A 23,022-nucleotide genomic window follows, 5' to 3' on the forward strand; every position below is an offset into this window, starting at 1 on the left:
AGGGAAGCTTCTTAGGGTTGTATTCCCTAGTGTAAGTGGCAACTTGCTTAATAAAGAAAAGCAGATATGACCAGAACAATTGGTTTGTGGGGTTTTATTCTGTGGGGCTTTGAGGCTTTTTTGTTGTTTGTTTGGAGGTTTTTTGGTTGGCTGTGGTTTGGTTTTTCTTAGCTTCCCCTATGGTTCATATGGCCTGTTGATGTAGTCAGACTGGCATGAATTTCATGAAGGGTTTTAGAGTGGTTTTTCTTGAGAAGAATGTAATTATATTTTTTGTTTTGTTCCCACACCTCCAGATACTTAACTGGAGAAAGAAAAAGAAAACAAACTTTTATGACTTATTTTAATGCATTAATAATTTAAAAATTTTTATTTAATATGAACCCTGCTTAAAATGAGTGTAGTCTTGAGTCATATATACGAGTCTGGTTTTAATTTGTGCTGAATTGTATCCTAATGGATTCCACTTGATTTCAGCCTGTTTTTCTTTAACTATAATGTCCTTGTTGGTCAAAACAAACATGTTCAAGTCATGTAGAACAGTGCAACCAAAACCCCATTATGGTCCTGTAGGAACATAGATTGTATTGATACCTTTTAAATATTTTCAAGGTCTGTGGTGGATTATAGGTGTAATAAAGAAGAAAGAGTGTAAGTTTTAAAAATAAAGCTTTTGAAAATTAACCAATTGCACTTTCTTTATCTTTTTTTTCAGCCTGTGTATAAGTCTGGAAGAAATTTTTCATCATTTAATTGTTGCTTACTTGTTAATAGCAGTGAATTCTGAAGTACATTCATTTCTCTGTTATTTGAAGGCAGGTAGTCAAGAGAGCAGTCACAGAACTCTTGTTTCCCCAGGCCCTTTGTGTCCTGTAGGTCTGTAACCTTAGAAAGGTCGTGTATAGAAATAATCTTTTTTGTTGTGGGTGAAGGCTAATGAGTTTCACTGTCTCCTTGGCCCGTCTTAGGTTTCAGCTCTGCCTCCTCTGAGGTGTTTGAATGTGTGAGAGAGACCTGGCCAGTGGATTGGCTTCAGGGTGCCTGGTTTTGGGACCTTCAGTATTCCAGAGGTGTTTATGGAGGATTCTTCTCCCATGTAGATTCCCTACTGAATTCTGTCCCTACTTCAGTGCTGTAAACAAAAACAGGTTGAACAAACTGTTGCATCTTTATTTGTACTGCAATCCATGTACTGCAATTCTTTTTAGTGTTTAAGCGCTGGTTTTAATTAAATTGAAGCACTGTGTTCAAGCAAAACAGATTTGTGGTACTTAAGCCTTAAAACTACTTAGAAGTATCATACAAATAAGTATTCCTTACTATGACTTACTCTTCTGTCAGCAATGAGCAGTTCCATCTTCCATCCATCCAGATTGACCTTTTAGAAGTCCAGGTTTTAAGAAATAAACATAAATTCTTTACTATTAAAGCTTTTTTTAAAGTGAGCTCAGGAAGGTCAACTAATGGATTTTGCTGCTGAGCCAGTCATTGGTGCCTTAAATAAAACCAGGTATTTCAAAGTGCTTCCTAGTTTGAGGACAGATCTTCAGCGTAAAAATGTGGATTTCATCTCTGCAGCTTTCTGCTATTGCTATCCTCTTGTGTACATGAACAATGGATAAATGAAGTTGTCTCTTTATTCTTTTGATGCATTTCGTAAAGTAACCAACAACTAAGAAGTTGACATTCCTTTTATTATTGTATTAAGTCTTTTCATTTGCTGGGAATTAAGAAAACAGAGCAAAAGTAGTGAGTTCTACTAACTTTATTGGTCAAGCACATTATTTTTTGAGAAAATGTTCCTATGTATACATGTTATGTGTTCACAGTACAGTAAAAAAATCCTCACTGTATTTCAGTGAAATTGATTTTGCTATGGGAAATGTCAATGTAGGGATAATGATTGAAACCCAAAACTTGTTTGTGGAATTATGGTCTAGCTGTGTATTCATATATGTGTATTCATATATATTCATACAGAATTATAAATGATGTGGTGTTTTTAGAAATACAAATTAATCAAGCTTGATGTGTTTGAGAGTTCTTCCATCATTCTTTGGAGTTGAAGTTAACAGTGGTAAATATCAGCCTCCAACCAAAGTAGTTGTTTATTGTACAATTAAGTCTCGAGTGCTGATGTGTTTCCATTCTCTACTTCAGCCAGGACTTCAGTTCTTGGTGAACTTTATTTTCCTCATAGCAGTTGATGATTAAATTCCTTCTACAATACATTCAAGATCTCAAGCACACAATAGCAATACAGTTCCTGTAAGTGGTTCATTTGTTAATCTGAGCTCTGTTTTACAAGAATTGTATGAATGCTGCTTTCCTTTGAAATTGATCTTCAAAAAGTAATCCTGTTTTGTATAATAAGATGCCAGACTCACAAAGATTTCCTTTCTTGTTTCATAGACGTTCCATCTTCAGAGCAGCCTGAACTGTTCCTAAAGAAACTTCAACAGTGCTGTGTCATTTTTGACTTCATGGACACGCTTTCAGACCTTAAAATGAAAGAATACAAGCGCTCCACTCTTAATGAACTGGTGGACTACATTACAATAAGCAGAGGCTGTTTGACAGAGCAGACTTACCCTGAAGTAGTTAGAATGGTGAGTTCTTTCTTTCTCATGGTCTCTTTTTAAATCCACTTGCACTTCCAGTTACACACTGTGGGCGAAATTGAACCCTGGAATAGGTGGATTAAATGATGCCTTTGGCTTGGATTTAATAGGCATTGCTTGGGGATAATTCTCCAAAGATGAAATTATTAATTTTTATATATTTTTAACGAAAGTCAAGTAGATTATGGTTATTATAGCATCACAAATGTATGAAAGGAAACCTGGATTGTTTCCTAATAGAGAAAGCCAGTAGCCATTAAATTAGAGTTCCTTATGTTTCCTCCAATCTATTTTCCCTCTCCTCCCAGTATAAATAATGGAATAATTTTTGCAAATTTCTTATCTTTCTTTGAACTTTTTCCAAGCTCTTGGGTGTCTGCTTTAGGTGGAGATACCTTAAAGTATGCATGGATAATAATATTAAAATAATAAATGCCAAAAATGTTGTATATGATTGTTGTGATAATTTCCTGGTTGGGTTATGTGGATTCATTGCAGGTGCTGTTGGAGTGAGCAAGATTGCTCAACTATAAAGCCATATCTTGTATATATAAATTGTTAAATAATAGTGTTTTCATTATAAAAATGGAAACAGCACCAGATGCTGTATGGTGAAGAATGTTCATTGTGACTGACAAAATCAATCACTGCTTTAAAGTGTTTGTTCTGTGCTACTGAACAGAACCCTTATAACCTGTTCTCTAAATGAGAAAGCAATTAATTAAATATAGATTTGGCCTTGACAGTTTCCTAACAGTACTGTGTGATTGTGGAATCCACTGGCTATGTGCTGCAAGAAGAAAAACATGAATAGTTTTTGCATTGCATTGTGTATGCTCCTTGCTTCTTTTCTGACACACAGATACATGCTGTGTTGCTTGTCTGTAATACTCTTAAAAATACCTGTAAATTCTGACAGAGCCATCAAGAAGTTAATCATGAAGGAAAAAGCCAGAATTGAGGGTATATGAAAAAAATCTTAATATGGCTTCTTTGTGTGTATGCATTGTCAGAAAGCCTATAATTATGAGATCAGATTATTTCCCTTCTTTCTCATTCTCTCATGTCCCCTTCTGCACTGGACCAGTCTTGTGAATGAACTGCTTGCTGTGTTATTTCAGAATTTGAACTCATGCACCATTCAAATACCAGGCAGAATTCAGAATTTTTCTGCTGGTGATGCACTGTAGTATTTAAATGGTTTGCTAATGTTAGTTTAATCTAATGTGTACCCCTTGTGATGCAGGAAGTATAGCACAGCCTTTGCCTAGACAGGATGTTGATGCAGAGGTAACTTCAATAAAATGAGGGATTTTTCTGTGTGTAGCAGATGCCTCCAAACTCATCCCCCCCAGAGGATTTGGTAAATTTTTTTTTAGCATTTCTGTTACTGAGTTTGTATTCTTGCATTGACTTTCCTTATGGTATTTTACTGCAGCAACGTCTCTTGAATAAAAGCTCTGCAAGTTAGTGTTGCATTAGATTGGGCCCCAGGAAGCAAGAAGAATTTGATTTGTAATTGTTTATGAGGTTCAACTTGAATAATAAATAATAATCTATGAAACAATGTGATCTTGAACAGTAAAGTAAAACCCCTTTGGTATCATGTCCTACTGTCCCTGCAGTCACTTTGTATTTGAATCGTGTATTGATTCACACAACAGTTTTTAACTTAAGGAAATGATGTATTGCCTAAAGAGTTTGAAAAGCATGGTTTTGAATAATTTCTTTAAATATAGTCTGTATCTATGATATGGAGGAGTTATTGGAAATAAAGATACAGCCTGGATATTTCCAGTGGATTTCACAGATATTTACTAATCGTGCTTTGCTTAGGAAATTCCAGTTTCACCTTAGATCCTTTTTGATAGAAATCTGTTCTGTCATCTTTTCCTTTTATTGCATCATGCCCTTCTTCATTCTGCTTTCTTCTACTTTGCATTTGTGGTGTTGAACCCAGGCTGTTTCCTCTTCAGTGCTGGGATACTGAAGCAGGGGAGGACTGTGAATATTCTCATGTCCTGTGTCTGCCTACCCAGTGGCCCCTGACTGCCCAAACCTGATTTTTTTTAAAAAGGAAAAAGATGCCTACGTATTTAAGGAAGCAACCATGATTTTTCCCTAAAGAATTTCCTGAGAAAATTTTAAGTAAATGTAATTGTGAATTGTAATTTAGATTTTGGATAAAACTCTAGCCTGCAGCAGCCGCTTGAACTTTGATGAAGGTGTAAGCAGCTGAAAGCTGGACTCACTCCCCTGATTATTCCTGTCACAAGCAGTGGTGTTCTTGGTGCATGTGCAGCTGGAAAACCACTTTGGTGGTTGTATTCCATGGGAACAGGATGCAGTGCTGAGATTCTGAATTTTTGTGAGTGAGCCCATAACAGGGGCATGAATGATTCCTGTCAGTGGTCCCAACAAATGCTGCTGCAGTGTTTCTGCTAAACCACATCACCAGGGCTTTTGAGGCTTGCAGGTGTTTTGCTTTTTTTGCAGATAGACTGTGGTAAAAGTGCTGGTTTTTCCTGATAGTCTTTGCCAATAAAAGCAAGACTTCTTAATCACTTTGAGAACAGTTACACAGGCCCTAGAGGGAAAGGTAGTTCTTCTAATATTATATAGATTAACTTCTCAGCACATACTGCTTGGTGAAGAGATGGCATTAATCACTTTGTACTGTAGCACTTTTTTTTTGGTATAACTTCTTCTTTGCAGTAAGAACATGTTCTTGTTTCAGGCAGTTTTTTTGCCCATAATCATACACTGAGACAGACTTAAATATGCACAATGGACTTCATCAGTGCAGCTACCACCTTCATGTGCTTTTGGGGATTTTCACCAAAGTCTCCAGCTGTGTTCACAAGGGAGCTGTCACATTGACAGTCTCAGACCTGTCATGATAGTGAAGAAAACACCAGTATCTATGTCCTGACCAAATTAGCATCCCCACTGCCTGCCTGCCACAATTGTCATGGGAGTGTTTTGATTGAAAGACCAGGATCTTAAAACTAATCAAAACAGAGCGCAGTTGTTCTGTGTCCCTTTGAAAGATCTCTACCCTGTTATGTTTAGTGTTTATGAATCTAAGAATTAATATTTCCTGCTTGTCCCTTTGGGCTACTGTGACTTGGAGGTGAAGGGAAAAAAAGTTCTATTGTGAGTTTTAACATCATCCAGGAGCAGGAGGGAAAAAAAAGGCATACCAGTCTAAAACTGATATTTTTAAAGTTAATATTAAAGTCAGTGTAATAGTCATAGAGAAGGGTTAATAGCTAAAATGTTTTCTCATCTATATCACATATGTTCAATAAAGTAATATCTGTGGAAAAAACTTCTTGTGTTTTAAGGTTTTATAATGTATGTATGTGTTAATGATCTCTGTTAGTGACACAAAAGATTTTGGCTCTAGATATACTTGGCTAAGAAAAATTTTCCAGTAGAATTCTTCAGAAGAGCTGATATTTTTAATTGCTTCTAAAATATAAGGAGTTGAAAAAGTAATTTGTGGCAGCTAGGTAACTTACAGATGTTTTTCATGCCGACCATCTAAAATTTATGCCATTAAAAGCTTTATCCATGCTTGTAACATCACATGTTTTCATCTTCTTCTCTTGAGCATGTGATACGATGTTGTATATAGCTAAATGTGAAACCACTTGGCTGTTTGTCAACCTGTGTGCTAATCTGCTTCCTTAAATCACTCTCTATAGCTTGATACAGTGTCTGGAATGTTATTTGCTATTCAAAAAAATCAAATAAGCCAGAATCTCCTAATGACCACCAAAGCAAGTTGCAGAGGCCTCATCCATGTCATCAATATCAGTTGATGGGGAGAACAGTTGGGATTTGTGGTAATGGCCATGAGCTGAACAGATTTATTCAGGAGGGTATTGCTCAGTGTGCTTCCCTGCAGTTTGATGTGTTGTTCAGAGGGGCAAATGACATTCTTTAGAATTAGGCAAGTCTTAGGAAAAATGGCCTTGCCAATTAAGCCACACTCTGCTAAGAAGGAAATGCCAGTAATATGACTTTATGAGCCAATAATTAGACACTTAATCCAAAATTTATTCCTGTCTGAGCAAAATGTGGAGGCTTTAAACTAATGATACTGAATTTTGCTGGTAGATTAAGCAGTGGTAGTTGAATGAAATAAATGTTTGTTTTTATCTGTGGTATCCTGAAGGGTGTATGTGGTAGAACTGTTTGTGTTTTATGAATGTTAAGACATAGATTGAGGAAACTGATCCATTTTATTTAAAAAATGGATGAAAAAAATTGACAAGCTGTTAAACTGAGAAGTCTGGGTGAATCTCTTTGTTGGGGAGCGACCTTTCAGCTCTCCTGCTTGCTTCTTTAGAAATTGCAGACCTGAGCCCTGACGTTTATGCAACATCAGTGTGTGTTTGTCAGCCCACGGGAGATGGGTAATGAAACTCTCTTCAGATACATCTTTTAGAATGGAGTGGTGATACTTTGTTCTCTTTTCTAAGTGCTGAAATGCCTCTGGCTTCCCATTGTCATCTTTATCTTTTCTGTAATGGCAAATTGAGTAAAATAGGAATGTAATTTCTATGCAGCCCAAGTGAGACATCATAGGAGATGTCATGTAGTGAAGAAGCCGTGTTAAGCAACACAGGGAAAGAAACTTGGTCAAATCAATACCCAAATAAACACAAAAAATTCATTTTAAAGGTCAGATTCTGGTTTGGCTTTGGTTTCTTTTTTCTCATCTCCTTTCTACTGACAGAAATCTGGAGAGATTGCATTAGTTTTTACTGGAGGTTTGTCTCAACAGATGTGAGGGCAGAGTCTGTTCAGGAGTTTGTTTGTGACAGACCCGTTAAACATAAAGAATATCTTGCTAAGCCATGATTTTTTTAGTATGTTGAGGAACCTATTTTTAGGAAGTGTTCTAGCTGTTAGACTTCATAGGCATTATGATTTTTATATTTTCTATAGCTTTAGCAGGGTCTTGTGACTAAGTATGACATCTTCAGAGTTTCTGTATTTAAATGTTCTTGGATAGAGATTTTTCTGCAGGTCCACCTATATTCAGTCTTACCTTTTTGATTTAACAAAAAACTTGTGTGTATGTTCCTGTTGCTTCTTGCATTAGCTTTCAAAATATAATACTGAATGTCATTTTAAGTTTAAGGGAAATTAATGAAATCCTATACTCTCACAAGAATTGACAAATCATACCCCTTCCTGTATAAATTCAGGAATTCTGTAAAATATTAGGAATTCATTTCAAACTTGACTCCGTGGAAGTAGAACAGATTTTGAAGCCATCTGAAATGCTGGAAGGAAAATGCAATGTCCTTTGATCCTCCCCCATCACCCCCCCCAAATGTTTTTTGATTAAAAATTGTCATGTAGGTGCAGCCATAATGGAGAAAGCATGCTATTGTTAAAAAAACCACTTAAAAATCACATAATATTTTAAATTCTGTTCTTCTTTCTTTAATTTAAGGATTATCAATTCTGTAGAAGCAAGAAAAGAATCTAACCTTCATTTCTTTTATGCATTATTTGTTTTTGATGTTTGGGATGTTTTTGATTCATCTAGCAAATACTTTTGTTAGATTTTTTTTTATTCACATTCTTTATACACCTAGCTTGTATTAAATGTACAATGCTTATTAAAAGAAGAGGCTCTGATGTTTTGTGCCCTTCTCAAAAAATCAGTTGGAGGCAGCTCCTCTTGCAGCAGTTGTCCCTAATAATTTTTCTGGACAGTCTGCATTTACATTTACCCATATCTGTTATTCCTGTGGTTGGTTACTTAGGCCTTGCATCTGTCAGGCTTTATCTGCATAACAGTGCAGTGACTAGATCTAAAGCAAAGAAATAAACTGGAAAAACCCTTTCTTGTTCAAGAAACAGTTGAGCTGTATTCATTTATTTATTTATTAAATTAGTTAAAGGACCTTTACATCCCCACACCCTCTTTTGGCTGTGTCATCTCTTAAGTACCTTTAAAGCATTTTGTCTACAGAAAAGCACAGTGTTAATCTTTTTCTGAGGGATTGTTTTCCTGAGTTTTGAATTGTGTTTTCTGTTCTTTAGTTTGGAGTCCAGGACAGCATGAGTTTTGTGATGCTGTCTGGAGTTCAAGTTCATTCATTGGCAAGCTTTCACTTGATCACCTGCCTGTTCTAGAGGTGAGGCGCTCTTTCTGCTGGTACTGTGCTTTAAATTTTTCCATACTTAGTTACTGCTATGCTTTTCCAGACTATATTATAGAATTACCTAGACACACAATAAAGAAATAATTCTTCCATTGAATCACCTGAGAACTTAGTTACAGGGAGATAGTGATGAATGGGGTTACTGGTGGAGTACCCAGTTATAATTTGGGTCTAGGTGACCTAGAGTGGAATTGAAGAGCTCCAGTTCCCAACAGTGAGGAGGTTGTACCCAGGGCTGCTGCCTGGTCTGAGGGCTGAGCTAGCACTTCTGATTCAGATCCAAAGTGTAATAATCCACCTTGATTCTTGTTAGAGTGAGCAAGATTGAATTTAGAAGGGGACAGGGCCAGATTATGTGTTAGGATGGAATTGTTCACTGCTAGGTTGATGAGCCACTGGCACAGGTTGCTCAGAGGAGCTGTGGCCTCTTTATTCCTGGAATTGTTTAAGGCTAGGTTGGATGGGGCTTGGAGCAACTTGGTCTAGTGGAAAGTGTCTCTACCTGTGGCAGGGCAGATTGGAATTAGATGACCTATAAGGTCCCTTCTAACCCAAATCATTCTGTGCTTCTCTGAGAAGTTTCAGGGTTTGTAAATTGGGTTTATTTTGGGCAAAGCATCCACTGCAACAGTATAGTTACTGTTTTTTTTTTTTTTTAATACAAGATATCACTAGAAAGCATCTTCCTCTATACACACATGATGTGGACATTGCACTTGAGCACCAGCTGTTTTGTCCTACAAACTCGCTCCTGTTGTAGTTCTGCCAAGAGAAGCATTGCCCCAGGATCTCAGGTTTGCTGCTTCCTCATCTGTATGGATGGAAGCTGCTACCACCACTGAAGTGGGTGATGGTAAGCTAACAAGTTTAGGAGCCCTGATTCAGAGCTAAATTCTTGCAGGTTATTGATTGAATTTTTAGAAGACTTAAAGGTCAAGGGAAAATGAGAAGAACTATTTTCCCCCCAGCCTGTGATCTGGATTGTTGACTATGTTCACAATCCAGTGTAGTTCATTTTGAAGCAGCCAAGTCAAAAGTAATGCTGCTGGGCAAAAGAAGGCACATAATATTAAGCCCTGAAAGACTGTATTCATTCAGGCAAGCAGTGGTGCAGAAAAGAACCTGAGCATTGTGGATTGCTTATCACGAGTATCTTAATATGAATTTCTGGTATGCTGCACTGTTCAAAGAAGTGAATGTTGATAAATTAATATGACAACATTCTGGAAAAAAGAGGGAGATGGTCTGGCTTTTTATATATACCCCAGTGCACTTGTGCACAGGTGGGAGGTCAAAGGAAGGAAGCAAAAATAATCACAGGATTAAAAACAAACAGAGAAACCAACAACTGCCTGGGTTTAGGAGCTTTGTTTTTCCATTTAATGACACAGAGGTTGAGAGTTGTCATGCCTATATAAAAATACCTATCTATAGATAGACACATACTGCATATGCAAATGTATATACAGGTGTAAAAGAGATCTGGTGGTTTAACAAGAGCCAACAGGGTATATTAGGCAGATTCAACCTTGAGATCAGCAACAGTGCTGTAGCTAAATTAGTAGTGAAACTTTAGGAAAAGAGAGCTGGTGGGACAGTTTATAATCTTTTCAAGATAAAATTAGATACTACATTTTGTAAGATGTTCTTTAGTCAAACTTCTGGGAACAATTCAGCGGGTATTATAGAGAGATTATAGCTGAGTGACTGCAGTCATTGCTTCAGGCTCTAGAATATGTAAATCCTTAAATGATATTAAAAAACTCCACATATGCAGATAGGTTTCAGAAGGACAAGCCCAGTGTCTTTTCCAGGGGCCAGTGTTGTCTCCAGGTTAGAATGTCTTCATGTTATGACTTAATTACATTTTATTGCTTCTCTATGTTATTATTATGCACAGCAGTTTAAACACTGTGAGCAGAGATACTGGGTTTCAATTTTATATGCACATGGGGTTTATTTGGATGATTCCCCATATTTTTAATTGAAGAACAGGTGTTCCCTGTAAGCTAAATGGGTATCCAGTTATCCTGGTTTTATATAGAGGATGCATTAAACTTTGCAGTGTGTGTGTTTGTTTTCATTTCAGCTTTCATTCAGGAAGACTATTACTGATAAAAATCTTTGTTTCAAACAGCACAGAGTAGAAGTGCTCAGCTGCAATTCAATTTGTGAAGTGTTTCTATTACAGCGTCGTCACTTTTTTAGCACTCCAGTGAGGGGCAGAGAGAGGACTTCTCAAAACATGAATTTTGACTTCAGACTTGAGCCTCTTACTACCTTCTTTTCTAAAAGTTGTTTCAAATATAAATGTGGTGAAAAAGATTTCTTGAAGCTTGAGGCTTCTACTTGTATATTCCTAATTTTGTGGTCTTCATTGCCAGGTACCAAACATCAGATCTGTTCAGAAATTGCATCTCACTCTCTGGGAGGGTACAGAGCAGCATTCCCTGTCTTGTTTGTTTTTAACAAATTGACATTGACTTGTAATTGCCTGGGAGAGTTTTTGTCTTGCATCTGGCTGGAGTTAGGTGTTAGATCAGATCTTAAGAAGAAATTCTTTATGAAGAAGGCAAGTGAAGCACTGGCAGAGGTTGCCCAGAGAAGCTGTGATTGCCCTGTGCATGGAAGTGTTCAAAGCCAGGCTGGATGGGGCTTGCAGCAGCCTGGTCTGGTGGGTGGCATCCCTGCCCATGGCAGGGTGTTGGAACAAGATGACCTTAAAGGTCACTTCCAATCCAAACCACTCCTTGATTCTGTGGATAGTGCCTGACTGACACAGAGCTCAGAGGTTTCTGTGCATCTCCAGTCTAGAAATCTGTCATTTCAGCATTTCCACTTTGGTCTGGGATGTTTTTGAGTCACTGCCAAGGGGTAAATTTAACTGCTTGTTAAGTTGGTTTCTGGCGCTTGGATGTTCGGATTCTGCGGGATGGAGAAGCTGTACACCCAGTTTGGTGTGTGCTTCTGAAAGGTGCAGCCATGGGGAAGAAGGTGCAGGTGTTTTTGAGGACAGAGAAGGGACATCTGTCTTGATACAACTTTCTAGAATATTAGAGTTCTGGTTTGCCTTCCAGAAGGATCATCTGTGCTTGGAGGCGTTGGTAATCAGTGGCAGACGGAAGTCAGTATTGATCCATAGTCATTTCTGTTGGCTTTGGGAGAGGAATCTCTGGGGATTGTGTATGCAGGCTGGCAGGGATGTCCTCTGGCTTGATGATCCAAGAAAGGTCAGGAGAGAAATGGTTCAGCTATCCAGCTGAAGGAATTCTGGCATGATGCTTGGGCCCAGGGATAAATTCTAAATAGCTGCATTATGCCTGTCTGAGAATAAGTCTTTCCAGACCCAGTGTGGTGTGTTCCTGTGTGATGTGATGGCAGTCAGGGTCTCCAACATACAGCTGGGCAGTTCATGCATGGAGGGACTTACTGCCTTCAGTTCTCCCTTAGAGGCTTATAAACATTAACCACCCAGAGGCTACTGATTTAGATAAGTGTGCTATAAATTGGCACTGCATGTAAATGAGCTATCGTGCTGTGTTGTGGTGATTAATGTAACTGTAATGGCACATGTTATCTCCTAAAGTTATGATAACCTGGGGAAATCACTTAAAGACAACCTGTTCTGTCTGTTCTCCTGAGGAGAATGTCTGCATTTTGGCTCCACATAGCGTATCTTCACTCCTAATGCAAACCAGAAAATTAAAGAGACCAAACTGCATACTAGGACCATATTCTAGCTTGCATTGCATTTACTCCTGCATGTTAATTTTCTTATGCAAAAACCCCTGCTTTTGAGTTGCCTTGAGACTGGCATTTTTTAATAGGCACTCTCCAGAGATCATACTAATTTTGTCCCAAGCTCAGGATCCAGGTGTCTGTGCTGGAACTCAGCTAATTGTTGCTGAACCTCTCATACTCTGTCATGCTGGTAAGGTCCTGGCACTAACTGCTTGAGGCTTGATTTGACTTAATTTGAGTCTTACAGGAATTTGTCTTTGTTTAGCTTTTCATTCTGAAAGTATGTACTTTCCCTTGCAGGTTTTGCTTGTGCCATAATTCAGTATTTGTTCCAGTTTCTAAACAAAACAACTGATGAGTGATCTGTAGGTACAAGTTTTAATAATACATGTATAGTTAAATTTGCAGAACATTTTCTTTACTGTTTCAAATGAAATTTAAAGCAGAAAAGGGGAAAAAGCTGCCTTTGGTTTTCTTAGTTTCTTATTTTGATCCAAATTCTGAGAGAGCTGGGATTTTTGACTGTGAAGCATTAACAAAAATGCTTGAGTAAGTATTTTAGAATCCCAAATGGTTGGATTCAAGGTACAATTCCCACGTTTTACTTGGGGATCCTTTGGGCTGTCTATCCTCTTTTGTGTTCTACCACAGAAACTCTATCTTGCTAATTGTGATCACTCTCCTCCTCTCCCTGCATTTTCATATCGGGGATAGTAGAAGGAGGAGCTTGGGAATCCCTGAGGAAAGACAAACTGTAACGTGTGTGTATTCCTGGAATAGTTATTTGGCCTCTCATGAGATTAGAAATGTCTCTTCATGAAGGGGCTCTTGAGAGAAGGGAATGAGTTGGGGAAGAGGCTGGAGAAAGGAGGAAAAGGTCTTCTCCTGCTGAATGCTGGCAGTCACTTGGCTGCTCTGGGTACAGGGCAGGAGGAGCTCAGCATCCATCAGCTCAGGCTGCAGAAGTGCTGAGTCTCTCCGGGCTGAAAGCAGTGCTGAGCTTTACAGAGCGGGGCTCCTGCAGAGCCTGCAGGACTGGAAGTGCAGTGGCACACACCCTCTTGTGGCAGGAAGGGACACGTCCCAGCACAAACCAGTGTGGCCTCTTGTTTTCTGTGCTCCCTGGTTTGCTTTGCTCACTCTTGTGTGTTCAGTGAACATCCCTCACTGGGGTGCACCACGTGTGCTTTCCCGCACTTGCCTCTTTCATCTTTCTGTTTCTGCAGTACCTGAATCTGTTCTGTTTGTCTTGCAAATTCTAAAACTTTACCCTATTTAGATCTGATTTTATCAGTATTTGGATTGTATTTAAACTGTGGGCTTTAAAGTGCCCTTTTCACTAAATTGACAACATACTGAAAATATTCCTTACAGACCAGAACATTTACAGGAGTAAAAAAGCTGGAAAAAATAAACAAGGATGCTGAAGAACATACTAGTTTTGTGTCTTAAATAGCTTAGTTTGTCTGAACTACTATGAAGAGGTCATGTATGGATTAGGGATAACATGCTGCTTTTCCCAGCTGTTTGATTAACCAGCTTAGAGATGGGTCAAATGCGCAGGAGCAGAGCAAGGAAGGCACATCATCACCTTCCAAGTGCAGAGGGGCCCTACAGCATGTTTGCAGTTTATCAGATTTGCTGCATAATAAGCTGTACGCTCCATTCAGCACTCTAATTAACCCAGGAAAGCTCTCTGGCTCAGTCTTTGCTGATAGCATGAACCTCACAAAGCCAGGCAGTCTCACCAAAGTACCTCTAAATAAGATTAAGCAAAGCGAGCCAGGCATGAAATAAAATGTAGGCTAAGTGTTGAGCAAATACTATTATTTGCTTTCATTTTGTACCAAGTTCTGTACTTGGCATGAGGTGTCCAAGCATTTAATGTGTGAGTAGCACTGGCAACTCCTAACAAGTGCTGACAGATGAGACCTTAATCATTAATGTTTCTCTGTACAGACAAAAATAACCAAATGCTGTATGACAACACTTAGGAGTACAAGTTGATGATATTTCCCACAACTCTTAAGCAGTCCTGGCTCCCACTGATGCCCATCAGGATTGGGAATTATATGTTGGTGGGCTCCTCTGGAACATGGTGGTAGACTGGGTAATGCTGGGATATCAGAGGAAAGGAGAAAAGCCTAGGCTAGTGGCAGGTTTGTAAAGTGACAGGTTCCTTAGCCCTGTGTTGTTGCTAAAGATCCTTGTCAGACAGCAGGAAAAAGAAACAGTGTGTAAGTGATGGAGGATAGAGCAGGCACAGACATACAGAGTCCTGAAATCTATTACCTGTGTGCAGAATGAATCTCATCCTCCTTTCTTTGCCTTTCCAGGTATCTTGCAATATCTTCAGAACTCTCCCACCTAGTGACAGCAATGAATTTGATCCAGAAGAAGATGAGCCCACCTTGGAGGCATCGTGGCCGCACTTACAGGTTTTGATTATTTACCTCAGAAGAAATTCTTGTTGCTTGGTGTATCTAATAATTTTCTCAGCTTTTTTTCTAAATCTGTGAATCAGAACTAGTCAGTGAGACACTTATTATAACATGTATTAATACTGTTTATGATTCTAATATAGTACCTACAGAGGTGGGACAGAAATTTGTGATATTTGTAAAATGTTAAAGCTTTCTTTCAAAATTATATTGATGGTGTCCTTCATATTCCTGTTGTCCTTCACTGATTTAAAAATTATTTTGCTTTACCAACTGCTTTGATGCACAAGTATTTTTCAACAACTTCAGCAAGAGCATTGTGAGGATGACACTGCTGGCAGTTTTGCTTTATTGAGGGTGGTTAATTCATATGAAAGTGCACAGGTGTTGGCAGCTGATCAGAAGAATGAATGAGAAGCTGCATCCTATCTAAGTCCTCCTTCCTCTCCTTGAGTCAAGGTTTGCTCCCAGGTGTTTGGAGCAGGATTCAAGCTCACTAAGTAGCATCCCCCTCTGAATTTCAATTGTCAAAACAAGGGATTTTAGGATTCCAATGCAATGTGGAATAACATTGCATCCAGGTTTGGAGTTATTAGGACAAGAAAGTTGTAGACCTGTTGGAGTGGTCCAGAGAGGAGAGTGCAAAGATGATCAGAGGGCTGGAGTGCCTGTCCTGTGAGCACAGGCTGAGAGAGCAGGGGTTGTTCATCCTGGAGAACAGAAGGCTCCAGGGAAACCTCATTGCATCCTTCCAGTACTTGAAATGAGATTATAAAAAAACAAGGGAGGGTGACTTTTTACACAGTCAGATAGTGACAGGACAAGGAGAGATTCAGATTACACCTATTAAGTTCTTGACTTGTGAGGGTGTGAGGCCCTGGCACAGGTTGCCCAGAGAAGTTGTGGCTGCCCCATCCCTGGGAGTGTTGGAGGCCAGGTTGGATGAGCAATCTGCTCTTGGGAAAGGTGTCCTTACCCATGGCAGGGATGGGTGAAATGAGGTGATCTTTAATGTCCTTTCTAACCCAACCCAAACTGTTCCATCGTTCTGTGATTTTGAATGAAGAACATAAACTAAACTGGAAAAAACATCCTTGATGCTAATGCAGTAAATTCCTTCATAGAAAATCTAGATTAAGATCCTATGTGTGTTAGTCAGGATAATGACTCACATCACTGGTAAATTTACAGGAAGTTTGCTTGAGTAACAGTTTGTGGAGTTTGGGAGTTTTTGTGAGCAAAGGAGCAGAGTTGATCTCAGCCTGAAATGAGGATTTTATTTTACAGTTGCATGAACAATCTTGTGAGTGGTTTTTTTCACTCTTTTGTGCTCTCTAATTCAGAATCTGTTGAAATGTAGGTTCATCCCTCATTTATATTTAAATTTCACAAAAAATAAGAATGTTCAAAACTTCAAGGCAGCTCTGAGGAGCTGTGCCTGCCTGGAAACAGCACATTAAGTGACACTGGTGCTGTAGTTCAGAAAGTCATTACTTGCATGGAAATGATGGAATTTCTTATCCAGTGGATGACTTACCGTTGTCAAGAAGAAATTCACCAAAGTATTTGTGAAAACTCAATGGAATTGATTTCCTTATGATTTAATGTTGGTGTTATGTAAGCTGTCACTTTTCCCACAACTTCTTTCTAAACCTCTCTCCTTATTTTTGATTTCCTATTGCTTCCTTTGAGAAGTCAGAACACTGTTCTAAAGTACCAACAGCAGTTTTACAGCATATTGCTGTCATGGAAAAGTTTAAAATTATTTTAAAATGTAATTTTTAAGCTTCCTTTCTCCTTTCAGTATCAATATTCATACTCACTAAAGACAAAAAGGAAAAAGTTTTCAATGGCTGCTCTTTATGAAAAGGTTCTGCAAAGAGAATGGCTGGCTGGTAGCTCATTATCAGTGACAGATCAGAGCTGCTGTCTTAGGGGGCCACAGCAGTCTCTGTTTCACTTCACTTCCTTGTTCCCTGGTTTTTTATACTCTTCTTTTTCTCCAGTAAATGAAAAATCTTGCTGTCCCACTGAAGAGTTTAGGTAGAGATGGAATTGCATGAAAATAAGCAGTTTTTCTCCAGCCCTGAGGCTAATCTTTACAGTTAAGTTAGGAACTTCTGAATAAATTCTGGTTTGTATTCTTCTTCTGTGTTTCAAGTTGTACTAGAACACTACTCTAAGCAGTTTCTAATTTAATTTAAATATTTCCAACTGCTTCACCAACCCCTTCAGAATTCTAATGTCTGTATTTGATGTGACTTCAGCAGTTCAGAGGGCAGTTTAAATGTGCTTCCCAATTACTCTGGGAAGCTTTACAAGATGATAACAAGCATTACAAGATGGCACTGCCTATTCTTGGTGATGAAATGTCTTTGACTGGAGTTAAATAAGCAAAGACAGCTTAAAAAGCTCATGCAATTAATTTTAACTAAAAGGTGGCAATTTGATAAAGAAGAAAAATATTTTCAAATTTTTTAAACCCTTTGTACTAGGGAAAAAGAAGCATTTAATTGTCTAACAAAATAATTTACAGAAATACTCAAAAATATAAACAATAATCAAGTAATAAACTAAACCCATGTTCTGTTTGTTTTTACTTTTGCAGCTTGTATATGAGTTTTTCATACGATTTTTGGAAAGCCAAGAATTTCAGCCCAGCATTGCCAAAAAGTACATAGATCAGAAATTTGTATTGCAGGTAAGCTGCTGTGCTTTTTTTAAAGCTTAGTGTCGCTTTTGGGAAACAAAAAAAAACTCCTTTAAAAACATTTTGTTCAGAATTTGAGAGTGTAACTTCATTTGCAACAGAAAAAGACTAAACCAGCATCTACAATGAAAGTTTTCACTCTGTGGAGATAGTGGAAAAAGGTGTGTGTGTTTTTATGTCAGTCTCTGTTACTATAGGTACATCAGATAGATGGTTTGGATCCAGTTTCAATTCCTCAGTCAAAATATTTGACTTGCTGGTTTTGAGATGGAGCTGAAACAGTAACTGTTGAAAAATGAAAAGTTTGCTACCAAGTAGTCTCAAAATGCTGTTCTTTTTATCTAGAGAGATAACTTAAACACCAGTTTTATGTGTCTTGGTATTGCTTATACATACAGAGATGGTTGAAGGAAGTTGTTTCTGGGATAAGCCAGGACACTCCACAGACAGATTTTTTTGTCTTTAGATTTGAGAACAGGCCTGTCTTGGGTTTTGTTTTCCCTTCGTGAGTTTTTGTGTAACTGCAGAGTCAAAAAGAACTTTGTGCTTGATGCTGTGCGTAGCTTCCTTTTGAAATCAGGGGAATTTAGAATGATACCTACTTAATTAGAAAATGGAGTTTCCTTGCAGGCTGACACTTGAATGAAAAAGCAACCAGAGTTGGTAGGAGATAATCAGCATTTCTGAAGACCTTTCTCTTGCCCCTTATCACTCATGGAGCTTTTATTTTTCCCTGTACTGCTCAAACAATAAAAGTTGTACTTTTACTGTTCATGTATGTTGTTTGGATGAAGAATACCTGAAAAATGTAGCAAGCAGAGCAATTTCTGTCCTTACATTCAAAGTTTCAAAGAAGGGAATTCAGTTTCCTTCTCGATATCACAAGACTTTTTCATCCTACAAAAGCAACAGGACATTCTTAAGTTTTTATTTTATCCGTCTCCTAAACACAAGAGCATTTTTCATCTGGATCAAACCTCTGGTGGTTTCCTTTTTGTTCATCTCAGTACTGATTTGACAAGGAGGTGCACCAATGTGTTCATCCAGTACCTGGTGGAGATAAAGAATATGCATGACAAATCTCTCCTGACAGGTTTTTCCAGGCTGGTTTTAGTTTCATTAGATAGAGCAGGATTGCATTAGGATGAATGCATGTGCTCTCCTTCAAAAATATAGTAAAAATAATTCTTGGATGTTCCTGTTCTGTGCTGCTGAACTTGGTCATGACTGGCAACATCCCACTCACACCCTTTAAAGACTTCCAAAACTGTCAGTTTGGCACAGGAGAATGGGTCTAAAGCAAGGGGATTTTTAAAATCTTAATAGTTTTCATTAAATCTACTAAATGGAAGAATATCATCTACTGAAAGAGGGGAATATGAGATCTGAAAATCTACATATCAGAAACCATGATATGACAATTAAGAGGTCAAAGGAGTTCTAAGGATTCCTATGTTCTTGCCATGGGGTTTGGTGGTGCATTTCTATAAAAAGTTCTGTTCAGACATATATATATATATACATATACACACACAAGCAAATAGTTTTATTTCCATGTGTGTAAATACTTTGTGGTGAACTGTAGGAACTGGGGCATCCTTCCACTTCCTGTTGTGTTTGTTGTGTGTCAGGAGTAAATCCTGAGTATCTGCAACTGAGATCCCTTACATAGTAAAGCGATGTGAGACTTAAGAACACTAAACATTATGGTGTCTTGTGACACTGACCACACAAATGGGACATTTGGAGTATTTGGAATCAGCTTTTTCTCAAAATTAATATTTAATTTAAAAATTATTGAGGTGCTTCTTGGCAGAAAGGATGCCTGTATGAAGAATAAAGTTTAAAAGTTAGTGGTTTTAATTGACTTTTTTCAAACTTTTTGCTTGTTTACTTGCTTTTTTCTTTGTTTTCTGAAATATAGCTGTGTTTCTGGCTTTCAGCTGTATGTTTTAATCAAATACTGTATTTACCAGTGTAGCTGTTCATTTCTAAAGCCTGCTTATGTACAGTTTGAAATGGTTGGCAGTGGTTGCTAAGAGACATACTATTCAAATATATCCACAAGTCTCTGTGTTATGTAGGTTGCTATTTTGGAAAATTAATTTCCCTTTTCTATGTGTGTTTAGAATAGTCAAAATAAATTATGGAAGTCTTGAAGCTTATTCATAAAAATAAGACTTTATTATTGAAACCTGATAACAAATTTGGCATAGCAAAATAATTGTCTTTTTTTTTTTTTTTTTTTTTTAATGAGAGTCTTAGTTTAATAGTGTTTCCAGAGAGGATCTGCATAAGAGAACTGGAAATATAAATACTTTTCAATCCAGTAAGAAAACAAAAAACATAAGTGGTTCCAGCTGTTTGCTGTCTTAGGCTGAAATATGCTATTTGGGGAAGGATGAGGTGACTATTTATTTATTTAAATCTAGAACTAATTGGGTAGAGCAATGTGTTGATAACCTCTGGAGGGCAGCTGACAAACCTCATGCTTCCCTCATGAAATCCCCACCACAGATTCTTACTGCAAGGAAAATACAGAGAGGTCTCATTGCAGGTTGCAGAAGTGTTCCAAACAATGAGGATCAATGTGTACATCAGTGCTAGACCTGGATGTTAGAAAGCAAAATCCCAGGCAGCCTAACAACTTTTAATCATATTTTTTTCCTATCTTTTTTCACCTCCTCAAAGTTATATAGTAGTTTAACAGAGATCAGGTGTAGCATGCATACACTGACATATCTACTTGTAATAGGTGTTTATAATTTATCTGTTTGTGAATATAAGATAATTTTGTTTTCTGCCACTCCTGTAATGATTTTCTGACAGCATCTTACCCATTTGTAAGGCCTGTTTGACAAACTGTCTTTATTTCTCTTGCAAGACAGGTACTGGTTCACAGTTGCTTTATTTCATGCAAGACAGATACTGGTTGCCTATGATTACTAAAAGTTACCTGCAATTCCCTGGTTTCTGCACATTTGTGGCAGTTGGTTGTGCTTTTTATTTTAAAGTTTGCCTCTGAATTTATTCCCAACATCCACCAGAATAGCCAATGTTGTGGTGTCACAAGAAAATGAAGAGGGTGGCTAAGGGAAAGCTCATACTGTTGTGACAGAGGATTCAAGGGGAACAAAACAAAAATCTGCAGGTGGTATTCCTGCTGCTCATTTCATGCAGCTTCAGGTGTCAGTGTTTGGGATATATTTTGTACAATACCAGACATTAAAACACTTTCTCTCTTGACTCTTACATAACCATTTTGCTGTGTATTTAAGAGCTGCTTAGTAAATATGGGTTTTCTATTGTTTTTTTTATTATTTATTCATTGTTTTGGTTTGGTTTTTTAATTGGCATTGATAATGAAATCACCATTTTGTTCAAAGTGAAGGATTAATTCCCTCTGATGCTTTTGATTTGTGGCAATTGGTGGAGATCCTGTAACAGCAGATCCATTGCTGGCATGGACTTCCCTGTTGAGTCTTTCCACAGCGTGAGGGCCACACAATCACTGGGAAGGCTTAAGAGCTCATCATATGAATTACAAACAATTAGAAAAATGTGACCTTGACACAATGTTGCGAGAACAAAGTCTTAGAGCAAATGAGGATCTTCTGGTGGATGGTAAAAGGCAAACCGTTGTATGTTTATTTTTGGGGAGAAGAAGGGCAGCATTTTGCAGGTAGTTATTCACAAATTCATTATTCTGAGTTTTATGATGTTATACTGAGGTTCCAGCAGATGTTTTTAATATTAGATATCTACTGCTTGGGTACCATGGATGTCACATTCTTTCGTTCATGTGTTTTCATGAATTCGGTTTCATACAGAAGTCTGTGTGCCCTACTTGTCAAATGTCTCCTGTTTCAGTTCTCTTTTTCCTTTAAACACAGCTGTTGGAGCTGTTTGACAGCGAAGACCCTCGGGAACGAGACTACCTAAAAACAGTCTTGCACAGAATTTATGGCAAGTTCCTGGGTCTTAGAGCATTTATCCGAAAACAGATTAATAATATTTTTCTACGGTAAGTTGTGGAAGAAGGCGCTTTTCACTTATGAACCCTTCAGGAAACTGATATATCGCTTATATTTAACTTTTCTTTTTTTAGATTTGTTTATGAAACTGAACACTTCAATGGCGTAGCTGAACTGTTGGAAATTTTAGGAAGGTAAAGGAGTCTTTATTTATTATCTAACTCAGACTTCCCTTGTGGACACGTCAGGATAGTGTCACATTCGGAAAAAGTATTATGATAATCCCTGATTCTGAAAACAGATGTGTGCACATGCTCATCTTTAAGCCCCTGTGCAAATCTCTGTCACATCTTTGCCAAGAATATCTAACTACATGCAAGTTACAGCCAAAGTGTTGGATTAATTTTGTGTGTGTGAGTCCATTAAATACTGCACACTTCATCCTTACATGCTGGAGAATTATTTTCTTCTGAGAACACTTAGCAGAGTGAATGTTTTGAGTGAATCTAATTTTGGTGGGTTAATTATTCAAGCCCACCTTGCTCACATGGATTTACTGACCACATAGACAAGGTCTTCTCTGTTTGGCAACAGGTTTGTGCAGCTGTTTACGTGGTCATTCCTAATGGGAACTGGGTTTCTATCTAGATATGTAGTGCCCTGCTAATATAAAACAGGACCAAAGTCAGCAGCTGTTTAGAAGTGCTGTTTGTAAACAGCTGCTGACTGCTAATATATTTTAGTCTAGAAAGTATTTGTTCTGACCTCAGTATTGCTGTTTGTGATGATGACACTAACAGATATTTCTTCTCTTATTTCCAGTATTATCAATGGTTTTGCTTTACCTCTCAAGGCAGAGCATAAACAGTTTCTGGTGAAGGTGCTGATCCCTTTACACACAGTCAGGAGTTTATCACTCTTCCATGCACAGGTAGAAATAACAAGAATATTTTCTGTTCAGTAAGAATTGTATGTATATTTTTTAAGGTTGCTTTGTAAATTTAATTACATGCACATAAAAAGTGGGGGAAAATTCTAAATGTGGAAAAAAATGCAATAGATTTTTTCAAAATTAATTCAGTATCCTCTGTATCATAAATATTTAGCTTCTATTCTGATTAGATAATTAAAAGCATAACATACATCTGTAATAGTTAGGAAATTTTATTTAGTAGTTAAGCTGTCTCTCTAGGTTTTCCTCTCTGCTCTTCTCTCATTCTCACAAGTTTGCCTTTCCCATTCTCTCTTCCAAGGGGATGTTTGGGTTTCCTTCGTCTTGTCCTGTCAAGGCTCTTCTTCACCCTGACAATCTTCTGAATACTAATACCCACATTTTTTCGTTTA

The 23,022-nt window shown here is 37.9% G+C and overlaps 1 protein-coding gene across 4 annotated transcripts in view; it reads left to right on the forward strand.

Moving 5' to 3' along the window:
* Positions 1-23,022, forward strand: part of PPP2R5E (protein phosphatase 2 regulatory subunit B'epsilon) — a 71,413-nt gene that overhangs the window by 37,916 nt on the left and 10,475 nt on the right. For all 4 annotated transcript variants that reach the window (XM_002200596.7, XM_012574218.5, XM_072930503.1 and 1 more), the window contains 6 exons: positions 2,413-2,609; positions 14,890-14,991; positions 17,603-17,695; positions 21,598-21,728; positions 21,813-21,872; positions 22,501-22,609. In XM_002200596.7, coding sequence (XP_002200632.1) covers positions 2,413-2,609; positions 14,890-14,991; positions 17,603-17,695; positions 21,598-21,728; positions 21,813-21,872; positions 22,501-22,609 — 692 coding nt within the window. The remainder of the gene's footprint in view (positions 1-2,412; positions 2,610-14,889; positions 14,992-17,602; positions 17,696-21,597; positions 21,729-21,812; positions 21,873-22,500; positions 22,610-23,022) is intronic.

This window comes from Taeniopygia guttata, chromosome 5 (assembly GCF_048771995.1).
Source record: "Taeniopygia guttata chromosome 5, bTaeGut7.mat, whole genome shotgun sequence".
Taxonomy (NCBI): domain Eukaryota; kingdom Metazoa; phylum Chordata; class Aves; order Passeriformes; family Estrildidae; genus Taeniopygia; species Taeniopygia guttata.